This window comes from Amia ocellicauda, chromosome 6 (assembly GCF_036373705.1).
Source record: "Amia ocellicauda isolate fAmiCal2 chromosome 6, fAmiCal2.hap1, whole genome shotgun sequence".
Lineage (NCBI taxonomy): Eukaryota > Metazoa > Chordata > Actinopteri > Amiiformes > Amiidae > Amia > Amia ocellicauda.
In genome coordinates, this window is record NC_089855.1 from 15,455,663 (window position 1) to 15,476,803 (window position 21,141).

A 21,141-nucleotide genomic window follows, 5' to 3' on the forward strand; every position below is an offset into this window, starting at 1 on the left:
CCTATTCCCATTTTCTGTATTCATTTTGTTCCTGCTTTCAGTAATAAATTGTTATGTTAAAAATATTGTTTTGTCAAATGGAATTTGGAAAGTGTACATATAACAGGTGTTAAAAAAGATATTTTCAGTATAGCAGTCATTGAAAAAATTAAAGTATGTATCCCTTCTCACAGATTAGATCCAGGGTATTCTGAAGTCTGAGTTTTACTGCTAAATCAACATAAGAGATGATGCATTATGAATGATTTTATGTGATGGAGTTTGCATAATCTCACATGAAACAAATCGCCTTCCCAATCAGCATTAAAGATTATGTTCAGGTAAATTCTGTAGCCAGTTATCAAAACATATCTGAATTAAAATAATACATATATGACTTTTACATTAATATTGGCTTAATTTACAAGGAAAAACAGCCCATGTAGTAATAACATTGAGACTGTAAAATTAATTGCAATAAATATCCCCCCCAGAATTTTACATTTTTTGTTTATTTTTAGAAAATACAAACTAAATTTAACACTGGAACAAAAGTCAGTGTGTTAGTGTCAGAGGATGAAAAGTAAACGGGTCATTTCAAATTAGTTCAAATGTTAGTAAAAGACATGCTTAGTTTCTTTTATTTTTAAACATTGAATATGAGTTATTTTAAGCTTCTCTTTTATTTTGGCAATGGTACTTCTTACTCCATGACATAAACTACTGATTTAGTCAGGCATTTTCTTGAGATCACAACTGATCGATCCATAAGTGTATTTCAGGGGGAGGGAGTGCTGGGGAGCTGAAGGTGTGCTTTAGTTTAAACAACAATCTGATCATGAAAGGTATCTGAGGTGATCCCGTAGGCAAGTCATTCCTCCAGACTGTACCGCAGGTCTGATTTTATGCATTCCCTCATTCTTTGGATTCCAGTACTAACAATAAGCGCCTGTCTCTGCTGCACCAGAGGTGTAACAGAATATTGAGCAGTAACTGTAAAAGAAAGGCAACTCTCCATGTGTGCTCATGTAGCGTGTGCAGGTCGGAGCCCCCGCTTGGGATTTAAACCGCACCGACACAGGCACTCTTCTGAGCTCTCCGTGCCACACAGCTCCACCCAGCAGAGGATAAATCCACTACACCAAAAGACAGGTCTCCCACCATGGGAGCTTTATACACTCTATGGATTTCACAGAGGGGTTACATCATGTACTAAGCTCATATACACAATGAGCCCCTTTACACTCACACAATAACAACAAACAAATCAACTATGAAAGAAAGAAGGAATGTAAATAAACTTTTTTTAAGGAGTATAAATGTGCAGTAATCTCAGGCCCTGTGGCTGATTGAAGGCGATGTTCTGAGACGGCAACTAAAAGCTGTGATTTGCTCATTCCTGCCATAAACCTAATTATACAGTAGTGTCACCGTATTCACTAGAAACAGCACTTGGTTTGCACAAGAAAGAAAGTCATACAATGTTGCCCATTCTTTACTACCTAAAATATGTTTAAATACAATAGGGCACAGGTTCTGTCATTGGTTATTCCTGGCCATTTTTCGATATGATGAAGATTACATATTTGTATCAATAATTTTTGACCATTTGTATGACATATGAAAAACATATATGACTGTGATAGCATTTAGTATTTTCTGCAATGTTTCTATGAGTAGACTTAACAATCAGGAAGATAAACATAAACAAGTGGACACAATGATTCAAACCTATCGAATGTTTGGAATGCATGATGCTGGACTACACGAAGCCAACAGGCAATGAGATCTTTGCTGACAGAAGCCAGAAGACCTTAGGAGGCCTTGCCTATCTATCTTGCCATGGAAGCTGTTAAACTCACCGCCTGTCACATTGTTCTCTACAGCTGGAGCTCCTATCTTTGGATCCAACAATGCTGGAGGTCCGATGGGAACCATGGGCACATTTGGCACATAGTACGGAGGGTAGATAGCGGCAATGTGTGGGGTAGCACTTGTCTTCCCGGCTTTACCAGCTTCGTACACTAGACAAAGAGAGAGAAAAACGTAAAAACGGCACTGTCAGATGCTGAAATTCTTATAATCTCTCAAACACACAAGACAATGAATGTCACTTTAGTCCCTTTGATTATAAAGTGCATTTTTTTTTTTTAATGAATTTCTGTTGGTATTCTTCTTTTATTGTATGGATGAGAAGGCGGAAAGCCCTTTGAAGTGAAATCTTGTAATCACAGTAATGAAAACAAAGCGCTAAGTAAACAAAAGTACCCGGGCCAAGAAAACTGCTATCGAACCCACAACATCCAAATCCTCAAGGCTTCAGTGAGTCAAGGCTGGTGTTTAAAATTGCAGCTTCTAAAATCAATGTACACACGTCTGCCAAAGGAAAAACAAGCCATTACGTCAAGAAATGCGGTTCCAGTTCTATATTTAGGAGATACAAATGCAAACTGGCTGATTGACTGCCCAAATATTCTCATGCCAGTTTTCGCAACCCAACTTCCATTAGGGGTCACTTAACCTGCTTACATAGAGATCTGCATTTTAAAATGAAATAGGCAGTCTATCCCTGTGCCACTCCATGTTGAAGGGTCAGTGTGGAGGAGTTGCAGGGGGGGTACTCACAGTGTCGGGGGCAGCAGCAGGTGTCTGGGCAGCAGGGGCAGCGGAGGTAGCAACAGCAGCTGTGTGGGCAGCACTGGCACCAGCAGATCCCAACGAACAAGATGAAGGTGAATCCTCCCAGAATTACCACACCCACAAACAGCCACTCTGGGAAGCAAATACATCATACAGCTGTGGCATCAGAGAAGCAAGGGTCCAGCTGGTCAACTCATCTCTTACACAGCCACAACCTTTTAAAAGGGCTGTAGAGAATTATATTATGTTTAACTTTTACATTGCAATGTCCCCTACTTAATGAAAAGTAATGCAGGTTACAGGCAAGTTCTGTCTCTGAGAAAATGGTACTATCTTGTGCTTAATTGCTTTGTCACTTGAGTTAACACATTTGCTCAGACTTTTTATAATAACGGGCACCAATTCTTAACTGGTGTATGAATACCACAAGAATAACACATGAATACCTTATGCACATCTAAATTATGTTGTTAATCACATGTATAACAAGGTTAGAGTCAGGGTTAAGGATAGGGTTATAGAGTAGGTTTGGGGTTAAAGCTTATATACGTGATCAACACCAAAACTCCCTAATTTGGCTGCCACTCCTTTAATTTCAACTAATTTTTCCTCCTCCCAGAAGTAATCCATGCCTAAGAGGCTAATTCGAGTATTACTGTTGACTGTGACACATTGCATTTGCTGTCAGTCTCTCTCAGCACTGACTCAACCTCTAGGCTAACCCTAAACAACACAAACAAGTTAGTTAGAACGGACAACAGTGAGGACGTGTTAATTATGTATGAAACCTCTGAGAACCAAATCACAGGATAAATCTTAATGACTTTTAAATTACTCCGCTGAATCATTATTTTCCTTACTCTCAGCAGTATTCTGGAGAGATAAACCTCTTTTTCCCCGAGACTGCGGGACAATCTTGAAGTCTCGGTAATCCTACTGTGCATCATATTAACACTGACCAAAAAAGAAGGTTCACATACAAAGGTTTCATACAAATACGGGCAAATGGTTCTTCCGCAAATAGCCTCTCAAAACTGAAGAAATGACAGTGTCAAGCAATGTGGCAATGTGGCATCAGGATTAAGCCTCTTCTGTATGAAAGTGCCGAAAAGAGAAGAATAGAAATGCAATCATAGTGCTTTTCAAAACTACTGACTGATTTCTCCTGTGCTCAGTAATAGAACCATAATGCTTTGCAGCACATCATCTCAGTTCAGCAAGACTCAGATTAGCGAGGCATTTTCCTCCTGGTTCACAGCTCTCATTGAGCCCCATCTGACTGGAATCATGACTTTTCTCCAGGGTCACAAACACGTCCCATGAATTCACAATGCCATAGGTAAAGGTCAGTCCCAGAATCCGCAATAAACATCGCCCTCAACAACGTGATCACACACCTCAGACAGCCAAGACAGGATTCTCATGGGGGCCCTCTATCCTGAACAATAAAACACTAGGTAAATGTTGTCTTCTATCCCCGTAACTGCCCCCCCGCCTTCAAAACAACAATATTATGAACTCCAATAAGTGCACTTATCACTTGTTATCTCTGGAGCATTAAGCCGTGGTCTTAAACAACAGTCAAAATTATTAAACCATCACATTGTAGACCTAATGTGGGGCTTTCCCACACATACAACTCAAATGGTGTGATACTTCTTCATTTTCACCATTCAGTGAAGGATCACTGTCAAATAGGTTGCTTGTTTGATCACCGTATCAAGGTACTACTGTATGTCCAAGTAAGTAAGTAAGCGGTAGAAGTTATATTTTTAATAATGTGTTTCTAATAATTCACACATGTGAATACAGAATGCTACAATTATAAAAGCAACAGAGTGTAATCATTTTCTTAATATCTCCACAGAGTTATTTAATGTAGGAAGAAAAGGGTGGGTTGCCTGTAACAAGGTTTCTTATAATATTAATCTTCTTCTTTTCTGTGTAGTTCAATAGAGATTTTTACTTTGCTTTTATCCATGCTGCACAGTTAGAATGACCTTCAGAAATTTCTGTACAGAATGTACTTTCTTATGTTGAACCTCACTGGTCTGCGAGTGTAGGCCTGAGATTAAAAAGGTACATTTTCTCAATGACGTGTTTTTCTTTTTTAAGAATACTTAATGCTGCAATATGGTACAGCAGAAAATGAATGAATCCCCACACTGTGATTCAGATCCACTCAAGGACAGCAATGACTACAAGTTAATTTCCTGTTATTGTAACTAGCAGTGGTATTGGTGGGAGTTCCTCCTATCTGAGTGTAATACACTTAGCCAACCAAAGCATGTGCTATGTAATGTTTCTCTGCTAAGAAAAATATAATAATAATAATAATACGATGATAAATGGACATGATAACTAGCAAAAATCACTTTTAAAGGATATACTTAAACTGGAATTGTTTGTTTTTTTTAAACACAGCCAACAATTTGACAGTGTTAATAAAACATTCCTTAAGCGTTTTTTGTAAACTTGTACATAATTTATATTAAAAATTTTAATTTAAAATATTCTACTCCTTTAGGACTACATATTGTACAGCTTCTCCACTCATCTCTGAATCAAATATATAGGGAGGAATGGAAAATGAGAGTTTCCCTAATTTAGCAAGAAAATCTCAACAGAAGTAAAGTCAGTCCTCTCTGAGTTTCTCTTATTAATACTCCATTTCACTACTCAAGCTCAGAGCTCAGAGATGAATGCAGATGTATGTCAGCGCTCTGTTGTTTTTCGGTGTGATTACGCATTCATTGTTTGCAATTCCTCAGCCTCACCAACAACATACCAGCCTCCATCTACCTTTGATCCCACTATAATTAAGCAAAAAATGCAATTCCATCCCCGAAGGTAAACACTAATGATAACTGTTTTGCTGTGGAATGAGTGCTTCATATTCTAATAGCACTGGGAATCTACTGGGGTTTGATTACTACATTCAAAACCTAAATGACTCACAACTGTGACCTGTAGACATGTGCAACAGATTTGTTTTTTTAACACACTACAATTTATGCAAATGATGTTACGCTTTGACCAGTCATGCCACAATAAAATGAGCTTTACATAGATTTTCTTCTAACCATAAAACAAGTACACGTTTTAAATACTTCTTTAATTACACATTGTTCAGTGTTAAGGTATGTTAATAAGGTGACCAATGGTAACAATCTATTTAACACAAGCCCTCCCCTCCTTCTTCATTAAAACTTTGTTGATTTAAAACTAAATACTTTCAATTTGTTTTACCATATGTCTATTGTTTAGTTTAGTTTTCTTTTTACTTGTAAACAGATTGTGTGTTAAAGCACTTAAATAAAGACAAAATCTACATCAGGAACCACAGAGAAGATGTAGAATAGCGACCTTAAGAATTCATAACAACAACAGAGTTATTTCCAGTCTCACAATATTGTTGTGTTCACACACACAAAAACCCACAAAGATACAATTCATTACTGCATGTGGTTTATGTTACTTTAGTTTAGGATTATGTTAAAAAGAGGAAAACAGTTACAGCTAAAAAGCAAGGGAGCTGAGAAGTTGTTGAGAAGACAGTAGAGGGGTTACTGGTACCTGGCATAACCTCCACATCAAAATCGGGCAGGAAATCATCAAGCACCCCTGTCTTACCTGGAAAAAGAAGAAAGGAAGAGATAAAGGGAGGACAGTGAGGCAAGATCTGAGCTAAAAGCAAGCATGAGGGAAAACACAAAAACAAACTGTGACAAACACATTTGTGAAGCAAGCATACTATTGCCTGAGCAGTGCTGGAAAAAATTAAGCTACCTATAAAGGCAAAGAAAATGTTCTCAGATAATCTGATTTTGCTGTGTTAAGATAATGCAAAAAGGGGTTAGTTAGAAAATATTCAGAATACACTTCAGGTGGAACTAAGATCTAACTAACTAAGATATACGATCCACTCATGATTTACAAAACCTTAATGAAGTATAGCATTTAACATTAGGTTGAAGGAAGAACCCTCCGTCAAACTGGTATTGGTATTATAATTTGCAATTGGTGGGTGAGTCAAAGTTTTCATTTGGTCCCAATGTAATGTCTGTGGATACATCTCAGGGTGTAAGTGACTACACTTCAATAACGGTCAATGAACTATAGCAATTTAAATTGAATTCAGAGATCTAATGAACGAGAATAATCTATGAATCAAAGAACAATGATACTTAAAGTCATATTTAACATTGTAGGGTCTGCCGTCTGAGTTTTCACACAGTAATTGTCTAGAGTCTGCCGTCTGAGTTTGCCATGAGTCACTGTCTAAACCTTAAGAAGTAACACACAATACTGAAAAGTACAATTTCAATCAGCTTCACACCACTGGTTCCTGTCTTATCTGCCTTCTTATTGTAACAGCAGTCAGTACTTTAAACCAAACTTGGTCTGCTTCTATATGGAAGGCGTTCAAACAATGTATTTCTCTTTTTGGCCCGCAATTGAGGTCAAATGTTATCAACACTTTAAATATATCAGCTGGAGTCTAATCTCCATTTCTGAAGCTCCTGCAGGACATACAAACAATCAAAGATATAGCCTAGATAAAACAGCTGCACAAACAATTCAATTCAAAGAACATCTCAAAGTCTTGAAATGCTTCCGCTCTTCAGTAAAATTATAATAATACAGATTTTTGTCATAGTAAATAGTCAGAAAGTGCTATGAAAGCACAACCTGGTTCATACAATTCACTTGTCCCTGCAGAGTAAGTCTGATCATGAGAGCAAAAATGGTTTGAAAGATTTAAAGTATGAAATTTAAAACATGCGAAAAAATGTGTGTTCAGGCTAAGACTCTGGTTCATCTAATTACAGTGTGTATCTGAAAAAACACTCAATTGATTAATCTTTCACATCATTCATCTGGAATGTTACCACTTGTCACTGTAGATTTGATCCTTCTGTCAAACATTAATTTCTATAATGATGCACTTCACACGTCTCTATTACCTTTCAAAGGAATGTGTCAGCTTGCTTTAAGGATGATCACAAAGATCTTTGTCATTACACTACTATCGTAATGAGAGTTTGAAATAAAATGTAATATCCTTTCTTAAAGGATTCTCAGGCAGCTTTTGCTATAGAATTAAAAAGACCACTTGTTAAAATACTGTGGATTTAAAGCATAGTTATAAAATGTTCATAAGATTTTGTTCTCTCTCCACAGTTTGGGCCTATTTGGTGGTGAGGCCAAAATCGGACTAAATGTTCATTAAGAGAACACAGTTAACTGACTATTATATTATCAGTCACAACCATCTCTGAACAGTTGATATTAAGCTCCTGCCCTAATCAGGAGACAGAGGGCGCACTGAGATTTATGCTAGATGAGTCCTTTGTATGACTGAAAATTGTGTAATTAACCATTCACTGGCAAAAAAGGCTTTCAGAAGTCTTGTTGGATTCAGGGCCCACATATGAGGCCTATATCATCCACATTTTTCAGCCAGTAATACTGTATGAATTCTGTGCATTTCACGTACAAGTAAACAGCCTGTTTAGTGTCGGCTGCATGTGAATGTTGCGTATACTTTTGTTTTTGTTCATCAGACCAATCAGTGTAAAACAGGGCCCATACATTCTTCTATTACATTCACTCATTTAAAAAAAATGTGGTCGCATGAGAATTACAAATAATTAAAGGCTATTTTAAAATCCTGTCCCTTCTCAAAATATCCCAGTGAACACGGAGTCACGGACACACTACCAATGAGCCTATTTATAACCCAGGAGGCTGTGGGAAAAACAAATCCTGTGCTCTTGTAAATGTAGTCTTTTCTGCTATCTGGTAAGTGTTGAAACATCACATCCTGAAACACAGACAAGCTCTCCTTTGGGATATTTACAGCATCCATGCCAGTTGTGCAGGTTATACATTTGCTGTACACAATGGCAGAGTAAAGGTTCGTATTTTTAAGAGGTGTGCTTGTGCAAGACAAAATTTTTTTGAGTATTTCATGAGAACAGACAGAATTCTGGAAGTCTTGAGAAGCCAATAACAGAAAAGAAAAAGACAGCATGCAAGGCTTTCTTCAATACATCTCAGACGTTGCTTACTGTGAATGTGTCCTGAGATTTTGTTTCTGATTCATAAAACATGTACTGCTGTGCTAATTTAACATGTTTTTTCCTAATGAATCAATAGACAAATCAATTGGTAAGTATCACATAAAACCATTCAAAGACAAATAAATGCTTTATTATTATTTTTCCGACATTGTTGAAGTTTCATAAATCTAGGCCTTCAAGTCTTACATATAATTTTGTTGGTCTCCCCTGAAGCAGCTCCTGACAACTGGACAGCACCAAACAGCTGTCAAGAATATAACAATCTTTAAGACAGTAACTATAGTCATGGGACAACACAGCACAACTCCCTGTTTCTACCTTGCTTGAACAAAACATATATTATTATTAAAAAAACTACTTCATTTAAGTTACACCACAACTGCAGTAAATTACAGCTTGTGTAGGTATAATTGAGCTGTTCTTTAATTGTGAGTTCAGCGTGACTGCAGTTACAATATCTATTTTAGCTGTGAGTTTTATAGCCACAGTAAACAATGATATTTTGTTACTTCAGTTTTCATTTCACCCTTTAAGGAAAGAGATGCTGATATTGGGTGGAATAGAATTAGAAAGAAATAGAATTAGAGGAAAAGGAAGACAAAGAGAATATATATATATATATATATATATATATATATATATATATATATATAAAAATATATATACACACATATTCTCTTTGTTTTCCTTTTCCTTTGATTCTATTGCATCTTAAGGGTCACAATCTCCTATCTCTAAATGGACTGGAAATGACTCTTGGAAAGGGAGGACGATGAGTGGGGTTTTCTAAATGTTCTAGTTACTTTTTCCTTATGGTTAAGATAGAGGTTTCATTCCGGAGGGTTTCTTTTTGCATTTTTGAACTCAAGGAATGTAACTCCCAGTTCTTTGTAGCACAAGAAACATTGTTTTCTTCCTGGAAGAGCTCACAGGGGCTCATGTGAGGATGTAGGGGTTCTGATTGAGAGCTGTGGTCTCAAATCTCTTTGCTGTTCGTCTCCTTTTTAATCACAGCTACAGTCTGGAGATGAAAACAGGATTCACCCTCCCCAAATAAGCTTATTCAGTGAATTCTTTAAAAGCAAACCATTACAGGAAAAACAGAGGTAGTCTGTAAAGCTCTAAGTTATGCACAGCAACTCTGGAATTCAAACGTTGTCTTGTCATGATAGACAAATTCTCATTAAATAATTAAAACAACAACAAAACCATAAGACATGAAATGTGTTGGAATACAACAGCTGGATCCATTTTATCTGACCAGCCTTATTTAATAACAAGCCACAACCTACACTGTGAAATAACTTGCAAAACCAGAGGTCTGATAATTCTAAGAAGAATCATAAGTATAAAGTTTGAAACTGAAACATGTGTTGTATGATGTCATTTTAATTAAGTCAAGGAAATCTGTATTTTTCTGTTCAATGTAAATGATCTTACAGAGCACAAATGGATATATATGAATTTGTGAATGTCCCACAATGCACACATTGTGGTAATTCTATACATCAGCTAGCTTACTGCATGCCCCTTATAGATAGCAGCACCTTTACAGAACAATGCCACACCACCACACTTAGGCATTAGTTTGTGTTCTGTGATCTACATGGTTTATCTATACTCAATATGCCATTTTGTCAGAATCTCATAATGTTACATAATTCAAAGTCTTGCATATGCTCTTTCCATGACATACCATATGAAATGTATAGGGCCTACCTTTTTGTATAGAGGTATTTAAAAAGCATCTGCATTCTCTGTGTGATGTCAGATAAACTGCTGTCTGAGGAACTAGAGAGATCATATAACTGGACTTCAAAGCTCCAAGCCTCCAAACTTTAATACATAAATGGTGCTGTATCTGAAGATCTGCCTGCCCATCCCTAGTCTTAATTGATCTAAATTGCAACAGAACCGGAAAAGCATGGCACATTATCCAATTTAATCTACTGATTACACTGCTAGTAGCTTGGTCCAAAGACCTTCTACTTGTACATGTATGTATAGTACCCAAATCAAGCTGGTAATTGTTACACTATTTTTCAGAGATTATTTAATCAAAATCAATTTTCGGTAAGATATTTGTTATTTTATTCTCTAATACTTAAGTGTGTACTTCAAGCACAATATTATTTCATAAAATTGAGGCCCATGTCCTGCAATGACCTCATGAAGACTTGCAGTTTCCATAACAACAGCTTAAGAAGTGACCTACAGCATGCGCTACTAATTGGTAACCTGCATTTTTTTCTCCTTCAATGTTTTGCAACATGTGCTAAGAAATAAAACAACACACACACACAATAAAACTGCTTAAAATAAAAGAAACCCTAAAGTACACAAGCACAGCTACACTTTATTCACTTAGGATGCAAACCCAATTCATTCATTAATTCATTTATTTTCTCTTTTATTGGCTCCAAGCTTTCTGAAGAGCAGCAAGCCGAACAAAGGAACTACTTAAAAAGGATCAAAGGCCTAGCTGCCAACATGGGCCACACTAGGCTGTTGCCATGACACCAAAAGTAGCCATGGCTCGGGATGTAGATATTGTCATAGTTAAGTAGCTTTTTACAAACATAGAAGAAATACACTGTTAAGTGAAGGAAAAATACATTATAATATTTGAATAAACTGATTAAATGTATATTTCCTACATATTTTACATCTTAGATTCCAATACTTCATTCAAAATAACAAACAACACTTTTACACCTTCATAAACATGTAAATGTACCTTGGTCTTAGTCCACCACAGACAATGCACTGAAACATTCAGTATTAACCTTTCCTTCCCTCTTAGCCCTTTATCATGAACAGAAACCTGCATCCTGCCACCTGGAGAAACGTGCTCAGCATTCATTCCATTCTGAATTAAACTGCTTACACAGATAGTGTGTCTGCATGTTATTCATATAATGATGCTCTGATATACATTACATGTATACTCTTCCCCAGAGCTACAGTAGACACATCTTATGTGTCCATTTCTAGAACTACATAAATATTCTATAGTGTTTGTGACACCTCAGAAAGTATTCAAACTTGTGAAATGTGTCGTAATTCTAGCGGCATCTGTTTAGAGCAACACTAAGTAAAACCAGGAAAATTTACATTAAATTGGGCTTAAGTCATTGAAATGAATCTAAAACATATTCAGTTACAAATATATCACCTTACTGGATAAAACAAAGGAATCATACACATCATATCCTTTAAAGTGTTTCAGGACTACAAACACCACAGAAAAGATGTTCGTAGAAGACAAAAAACGCATACTCTTGGTGGGCCTGAAACCTCAAACACTGGTATCAGCATTCAAACCAGAATGAACAGATACTGATGTTTTCCTCCCACTGTATATTTTGGGATAACCACATAACAATGCGGATCTGCTATAATCTATTCAGGAGCAGGACTGAGTGTTGATACAGATTATAGAGATCCACAACCAAGCAAAAGCATCATCCTGCTTTCTCAGAGGAAGGATGAGCTCTAAAATTGCCCTAAAAGCTGTGACAGGTGTACGGCGGAGTTTGTCTCCTGTCTGTGTTACTCACCCAGCACCAGCAGCTCCACCTTCTCTTCATTTATTCCCTCTAAGTCATCTGAAATCACCACCTTACAGTAATAGACCCCACTGTCACCCCACCGCAGCTCTCCAATCCTGAGGTCGGCCTCTAAACAAGCAAAGAGAGACCAGACAAATCATTAAAATAAGTAGACATTTTCACTACTTGTCACTAAACTTAATTTGAGTACACAACCCATAACCCTTAATCAACCTAAATGTCACCGTAAGACCTTTACCTGTATCTCTAATTGAAGTATTTGGTTTATACAGGGATAATAATTAAATAGCCTACAGAACATCTACATCATTTGCAGATTCTGTATTCTGAACTTGTATTCCTGCGCTGGTTTTCCAGTGAAAAATTACACTGCCTTTTTCTGCTACAGAACATCAGTTAATCTTCATGTGTCAAACCAAGGACGTCAGAACATTTTCAGAGCACCAGAGATGTTTAAGATTGTGAAACAGATACGGTTCTGCACTGCATTTCAAAACAGCTCACAGAAATTCAGAATGTCCCAGAGAGAAATCTTGACCAATCTGCCCATTTCAGGTTTACTACAAGGCAGTAGGAAAAAACTATGGTGTCACTCAACCAGTTTACAAATTATAATTTTTTTTACAATCTGTCTCGGCTTATAACACATTATTCAAATGAACTGTGTGAAGTGTGAACATTTCTCAACAACTTATGTGAGGCTGGGAACTCTCCTGGAAGACTGGAAGCTAATATCTTAATAAAGGGGTGTCATGGTTTTCATGTTATCAATGTCAGTATTATCCAAAAAAGGTTTCTCAAAGGTTTATTTGAAATCCAAGAAACATCAAGGCTAGACACAGGAATATATGCTCTGTAGTAATAAAAAAACTAGACGTTTATAGAGTAGCCTAAGGAAGGGATTGTTTGCTTTAGTCTTCCAGTCTATTGTTATGTGAGAGCAAACAAAACTATTTAGGGAACAGGAAAATGCTCACACAATGGGTAACATTTCCAGCAGGGAGAGGGACTGTAAAGAACAATTTACGCTTCACCACTCACTAACCTCAGCGCCTGGTTTAAACCAATAAATCAATTCGCTCAAGAAACCTAAAGACAAACAGCGCCCAGAACCTTAGTGTTCTAATCTCGACAGAGACACAGCTCAAGTCCTGATGTGAAACACCTGGCAAACATAATATTTCGAACTTTAACATTTTAAAGTAATGCCTACAGCAACTCAGGTGCATCAGTTCATGTCATGATATTATATCACTATGCTATATCTGGTAGAAAATGATTTGCTTCTCGCCAGGATATTACAGAGATTTCCTCCAAAATTCCTGTGTGGTTCAGCAGGCTGGTCTGTGCAGGAGAAAGACTTCAAATTCTTTCTCCAAGAGGATGCAGCTGCAGCCACAGCAATCAACATACTAACTGTTTTAGACCTGCAATCCTGGATAAACAGTCATTGGAAAGAAAATACTTATCTTACAAAGATCACAGCACCCAAAACTGCAGAACCCCTTTTCCTCTCTTTCGTCATTTCTAATCCTTGTTTGCATAGAATTCAGTCACCTTTGACTGAAAAATCATTTGATTTACAAGTATCTTTCTGGTTAATAATGCTTTACTTACTTGTTACATTCCACACATTAAAAACTGTATTCTGCACTTAAAAATACCATGTAATCATTTCATTGCTACTCCTTTTAGTCTCCAGAGTATTTCTGTTGTTGTTGTTTAACCTCAGTGACTTTTCATTAGACTTGTTTGTGAGGGGGTAGGCGACAGACAAGCTGCCAAGCCCTGTAGCTGCCTCTCCTGCCTGTGAAGGATATGAACCTCCTTCACAGTTCCCCTCCCCCACAAAACATCCAGGCACTGCATCACAATCCGCAGTGACCCCCCACTGTGGACAATATCACCCCTGAAAGACTGTAGTGTCACTGTGCTCTATCTCAAATCAAAGCTAGTTTCATTATCTACACCCATGGCTCCCTCGAAGTGTGTTTTAGAAAAGTACGGAATTTTAATGGTACATTTCTGAAATACAATCTTTCAAATCCGTGATCTTCAAATTGCTAGAGACTGCTCAACTAGAGCAACTGCTATGAATTGTCTGGCTGCCAGATCGCCAGGTATTTAAAAAAGGAGACATATTAATTAATTCTCACATATTTATAAAGCCCTGAGAGGAGAGTCTCAGTGGAAAGGCCTCAAGCCACATAATCCTGTAATTAATTCAGTTACCATTCTCAATTTGTTATACAATTTATTTGATTTCCCTCTGTTTAAACCTTGTTTTCATTTGCTTAATTTATGACTGAATTGTATGAAAATTGTATGTAGTTTTCCTTTTGCTTGCTTGTTTGTGATCCCTGAATTGCCCCACAGGACTGACTGATTTCCTGAAGAAACACAGGCACAACAGGGACTCACTATTAACATGACGAGTGTTACAGTTTAACTAGTAAGAGAGTAATTAAAATTTAACTTTGAACCTGCCAGTTATGCGTATCTATTTCATGGATACAAGTAAGAAGATGAACATTTTAAGGTATCTTATTATGAATTAAGAATGGTCAATTGGTTTCTCTCTTAACTGGTCTGGAAACACAGAATATACAAGTATCTCCACTTCATATACCACTGTTTTATTTAAATACATGTCTCCATACCTTCAATCATTTCGAATGACATCACTTAGAGCCCAAGCTCATTTAATTACACACGTTCGACTCTGAACTACGTTTCCATTACTCTCGTAATTCTTTGCTGCCAAAGCTGAGGTAACATGCCAGCAGTTTCGTAAACTCAGTTATTGTTTAAAATGAATAGGATGAAGTATATGCCTTCAGACTACCCATGTGCATTCAATCTCTATGCCTTGAAAAGGGGCCTTACTGTTGATGATGGTGATGTCTCTTCCCTTATAGAACTCAGCCAGTGTGATGGCTGTGCCCTGCCGGGACGCCACAACGCGCACCGTACGACTGTTGTCGGCGCAGTCCAAGTGAGAGGAGGGGCTGGTCTCTGAGGATGGGACGCCCAGGCTGTCTGAGAAGCTGAAGGCCTCCTTGGTGCGATCGTGGCAGTAGGACTTGTACCACCACTGCACCACCGGAGGCTGAGTGGACTGTGTGGAGTACTGGCACTCCAGGACTACCGGCTGGAACAGCATGGCAAACTTCTTATCTTCCCGCATTCTCACATGCACAGCTGCACACCTCCCCACTGCAGGGAGAGAACGAGACGGTTACACACACAGCAGACACTGATAACCAGCAACATGACCAATGGCAATCTCACTCTTTCATAATTCCCGTATTTGCTAATTTATCGTCAGTTTGATCAGTTTCTCATTTAAATGCTCCACAGGGCAGCAGATCAGTATGGACACATCTTGTTTCTGCTGAGTTTCTCCTGACATTTATGTATTTATTTATTTATTTTGATATGTTACTGAAAATGTAGATAGATGCCTTACCATTTAACATTTCTGTTCAGCCATCAGCAGAGCACTCTACTGTTCTACATTTACTTGGAATCTAAACTCATCAAATGGTTTTAACTTGGTAAGTATGCTGTACCACTTCAGGGTCATTAATCAAATAGAAATCCACATTCCCTGCATATTTTTACAAAGCTCTGTTGCCTTCAAAATAAAACCCTGCCATGATGTATCCACCCTGTAAGATTTATGTTCAGTGGTTCAATGTATTTACCCATTCACTAATTAACATTTTAAATACAGCTTCCATTACTAGATAAGGCCTTTCAATGACCAGAAAGATCCAAAGGGAATGCCATTTAAATCACAGTATTAAGACGAGAACATGCATTTCCTTTTTATATTTTAAATGAAAATGAGTTTAAGACATTTTTATTCTACCAGAAGAAATAGTTCTTATGGTGTAGAATGGGAACTCAGCTATTATGCTCTCTCTGGTGATTTCCAGCAGCCTAGTGCTGTTACTATGGAACAATGACTGCAAGCATAAGCACATTGAAAAGAAATTGGCAGATAAAAAGGAAAACACAATCTGGCTGTTCAATGAAATCTTAAAAAAAAGTTGTAAGAGAAAATTGCATTGCAGAATATTTTTATAGCTTTAACGTGGCCTATTTTGTCCTCTCAATTTTGTCTCTTCTGGTGCCAGTGTCTGATGTTTTCCAGGTGACTTCCCGCCCTTTTCCTTGTGAACTTTAAACTAATGGAGAGAGTACAAACATGCTGCAATGATGGACTAATGCACTGCTGATGAAGTGGTGGAGGATACAGGCTGGTACCAGACAACGGTTCAGCCCACAGGCAAAATCAAGTCTCAATATTGAATACAGCTACTCCTATACATTACAGAGGCCAAGGAGGATTTGTATAAATAAGCAAGACAAAGATCCCATGGGGTGTCCATTTTTTATTATTTCTGAGAGTCTGCCTCTATAAATCCCTTGATATGAAATGTCTACTGTCTACCACACCATAACAATGTCCATCTTTTTATTGTTTTTCTAATTTTGCTAGCCTGGGTTGTACCTTAAGCTAAACCTTCCTGTCCAAAACAGCTGAAGCTTTCAACAACAAAAGCAAAGCACAGCTGCTGCAAACTCATTAACTGTCCTTCCTATCCAAACCACTCAGACCTGCCTGCCCCACAACACCACACAATGAAACAAATCAACAATACGCTCTGCACTGTAAAATGTTTCTGTAAATTATCATATTTTTTACAGTAAAATAACATGCTATGTTTTTGCAGTACATTACTGTAAATTGGGCATCCATTCTCTGGTAAGGAAGCAAGCATTTAGGTGCAATTTTACGTGGAAAATTGTAGTTTTCCACATTTAGAGCTCAAACTATAGGCCTATAGCATTTTTTTCTAATTTTAAATAATGAGAGCATATTTGAAAACTTTGGAGCCAAATCTATAATTGAAAGCATGGTGGCTGGCCGTTGTGGGAAGTATTCAGCCTTGTTTACTGGTTTAAGATATTCTTCATTTTCAGCTTGGACATAGTTCAGGGACTGAGATGGGTTTGTAAGCACCACTGCCAATGTAAGCATTCAAGAGGCCTATATGTATTGTGTGATATCAAGCCATCTTTCCTAAAATGGTATGTTTGGCCATAGGAGTTAATTCACAAAATCAGTGTTGTCATGGAATGCTGAAATCACTAAATCACAAAATATTTCACTAGTGCCACAGTGGTATAATGGCTCAGTGGGCTGATTTTTGTTTCTAATGTGAAAGATTGTAGGTTCAAAACCTAGCCAGCCCAAGCTGTGCCAACACTAAACGTTCCAGTTATATGGACTAAGATAAGATAAAGTGATAGACTGAACTAGACCACGGCCTTTGCAGCCAAGGGAAGGAGTCTGAAATTATTATTAACTACCCACACATATTTTCTGTAATGTCTACAGTAACTCGTGGTACTGCAATAATTACCCTAATTTAGTGGCAACTCTGCTGCCAATAAATACTGTATATTTTACATATTTGTATTTACAGAGTAATGATCTGATCCACAATCTTAAATTTTGTATTGTATGTATACCTTCACATGAAAGCATTAATAGAAATCACTGTCTGTATAGACTATTTAAAATACAAAAAGCTGAGCTAAAATGTTAAACAGTTGGGTATTGAACAATGAGTTATCCAAAACATTCAACCAAAAAACAAATTAAATAAAACTAAAAATGACAAGATACATTTGTTAATTCTGGAGCTATCAGACAATTTTATTACATTTTATTAAAGACAATATGAAATCTTACAATCTCAAAGGGCATTTGGTAAGGGCATTTTGGCTTGGGATCAGTAGAAGCTGGAAGTTTCTACAACTTTTACATTCCTACTACTAGTAGATTTGGCCAAAAAGTGTCACTTCCTTTGTTCCCTAGTTTAATCTATATTGTTTGGCATTTGTTAACGCCCCACTGGGGCCCAGTGTGTTGTGTACCCTGTGCCTTGTGAGACCCATTGAAGAGAGATGAAGGAGGCAGAGACGCCCTGCAAATGAGATTAGAAATGCACGGCTCTCTGGAGCATGGCAGCTTGGTCAACTATTTGAAATTTAAACAAGAACCGTTAGAAGATCCTGGAGTGCAGTGCATGGCTGGGCGAGACCTTGTTTACAGCAGCAACTCCTTGAGGCAAGCAATGGACATGCCAGATTCAAGAAAACATTTACTCCTGTGCTCCTTTCAGTATAACTTTTGTATTTTTCTTTCGAACAAAATATAAATAAAACAATCAACTAAAAGTCCTATCTTATCAGAGATATACTGAAAGGAACAATCCTGAAGTTGTAACATGTTTAGGCTATGTGTTAAATTGTATTTATTTATTTTCTTTTTTTCCAGGATACCAGCAGATATTCTATGTAGTACCCTTCCATTGTGTGTGATTGTGGAAAACCCTGTACAAACTGGTCACCATTAGTAATGTTTAATGCTTCTTTTTCAGTTTCACATCATCTCTCCAGACCAAATGCAATTAAACACATCTGACAGTCAGCTGAACTGCACAGCAAGAGTTTAGTTTGACACTCGGAGAAGAGAAAGAAGGAATAAAAGTGTTCAGACGATCATTTTCTTGTCCTTATAACTTCAAAAATATCCAGAACAATAAAGTGGTTGTCAATAATGTTCAATTCAATCAAGTAAAGACAATTATATTATAAGACTGTTGAAGAGGTAAGGTTTGGAAATCATTAAAATAATTAATTGCAGTTCATTAAAATGTTTACAATTGATTGTTTTCTGTATTTGTATTTCTGAAAAACTGCAAAACTAAAGTCAAACCTACTCATTTTACCTTGTGTTTATCTGCCTTGGGAAACAATAAACTGAAAACACATCAAACAAACAAGAGAAAACTACTAAAATGTGGAGTGTAATTTAAGTGGAGTTCACCACACATCATTTTCACTCAAGTATGGGAACTATAACTGAAAATCATTATGCTTCACATACCTTTTCAAGCACTAGCTATTGTTTATCAAAACATTTTCTTAACTATAGCATGTATTTGTTCAGAAAAATATAAATATTATTAAACATTTTATAATGGCAGTTGTGATGGTATTAAAACAACATTGCTAAAATTGTTCTTATGTTTCAACTAGTTGAAAGCAGTCTACAGTTTATCTACCTGTATGTGACCATTTATTCAGCAAGAACAATGTCTTTACTATGGCTGTCTAATCTTCTAGCACTTCAACATTTCAGCATGTGCTCAGAAAGGCGCCAGAGCCTCATCAACTCTTAACATATACAATTTTAAACAGTTAATAAGATAACAGGATAGTGCTGTGAGGAAAAGTCTGTTTGCAATAATAAATAATCTAAATTACTGCTGTAATTATAGGCATGCAAACATATATTCTCTGAGATGGTAGACACAAAGGTATTATTTTCTGCTATACATTCACTATCAGATGTGCACTGGTGTAATTCTACAATGTAAATCCTTTTTCAAATGTCATTTTATCTGCATTATGGACCCGGTTACTGCAGCTTTTGCCACAGATCTCAGTAATTACATTCAAATACCGCAGGCAACAGCACCGTTCAGCAAATCACGATTCCTTTGCGTATTCTCGGTTTAGCAGAAAATGTAACAGGTGATCTCAGTCTGTATCCACTGGTAAACACACTAAAACAAAGCTGTTACTACAACTACAGCAAACATAACGCATACACACATCTGCTTTAACACCGAGGTTTTGGCACAATTTGCAGAATGAAGCTGGATCTCCACTGCGACACTGACACAGTGAAGTCATAACAGGTTCTGCGCTGAATTGTACGGCATGACAAATAACAGTACTACTACCCACACACTAATGCACTCATACAGTCATCACCATCCTGATATTAGTATGCCACCGTGAAGGTTAATTAACAAAGATGCATCTGCGTAATTGAACCAACGCGTTTAGACGTGTCACCCCAAGTTAGCCAACTTAGATCTATCAACTTCAATCTTCATCATGGCCATGCATACACCTTGAAATAAAACGTAAAGGCAAAACTCAAACAAGTTACTCCCCCCTCCCCCAAACTAAAATAATAGAGCAAATGAAAACAAAAATGAACAAGAGCGACTCAGATCATTAACTAGGGCACCACTACATCTTAACAATGCCGAAAAACTATCCAACAGCTGCTTCAATGTAACAAATAGCGTATAGATGGATGATCTTGGCTTAGCCGTACCTGTTAAGCTTAGGAAAGGAATCCACAACAGCCAGAAGACATCCATTGTCCACATTATAGCGCTTTCCTGTAAAAGCAGTTGCTGGTCATTGTCCTGGCGAAGCGCTCGTCTCACTCCACGGAGCGCTTCTCGCCACAATAATGAAGTACAACTGTCAATCCTGGGCTAACGGGACGGTACTATTGTGGCTGTGGGTGTGCTCACGCTGCCAGTCTCATCAGCAGCAACATCTGAAGACCAGCAGTTACAATGTCTCTCCCGCGAATGCACTACTCGCTTCAATGAATGTGATCCGGGCGCTATTTTCTGGAAAACAACATTCTGATGATAATTGCATTGAACGTGTTGTGTCCCAGTTACCCCCTTTTCTGTGGTTGGTATGTTCTAATCACATGCTTGGAATGGTGAGGCTCTTTCTGTGCGAATGGGAAAAGTTTCGAATGAAACTGATAAGAGCAGAACTGTTTGCTGTGCATGGGTGTATGTGTGGGGACAGGAGGACAGAGCAAGGCAATTGACAAGAACAAACTATAACAAACCAACTGCAGATGATTCATGTCTTAATGAAGCTGCAGCTGTAAATATAAAATGTTAATGTGTTGTTATGGGAAGAACATTTTACTGTACAGACTCATTACTTGTATTTTCAGA

The 21,141-nt window shown here is 37.4% G+C and overlaps 1 protein-coding gene across 4 annotated transcripts in view; it reads right to left on the reverse strand.

Annotated features, from left to right (window-relative positions):
- The window catches only part of LOC136751043 (immunoglobulin-like domain-containing receptor 2), a 42,326-nt gene extending 21,536 nt beyond the window's left edge, over nt 1–20,790 (reverse strand). The window contains exons 1-6 of one of the 4 annotated variants that reach the window (XM_066706289.1): nt 20,490–20,789; nt 15,164–15,493; nt 12,266–12,385; nt 6,196–6,252; nt 2,605–2,751; nt 1,842–2,003 (exon numbers count right to left, since the gene is read on the reverse strand). In XM_066706289.1, coding sequence (XP_066562386.1) covers nt 1,842–2,003; nt 2,605–2,751; nt 6,196–6,252; nt 12,266–12,385; nt 15,164–15,493; nt 20,490–20,544 — 871 coding nt within the window. In that variant the 5' untranslated portion in view covers nt 20,545–20,789. Of the gene's footprint in view, nt 1–1,841; nt 2,004–2,604; nt 2,752–6,195; nt 6,253–12,265; nt 12,386–15,163; nt 15,494–20,489 lie in introns of all 4 variants that reach the window. The other 3 variants (XM_066706290.1, XM_066706293.1, XM_066706291.1) reach the window with 3 other exon arrangements.
- Between the last annotated feature and the right edge of the window lie 351 nt (nt 20,791–21,141).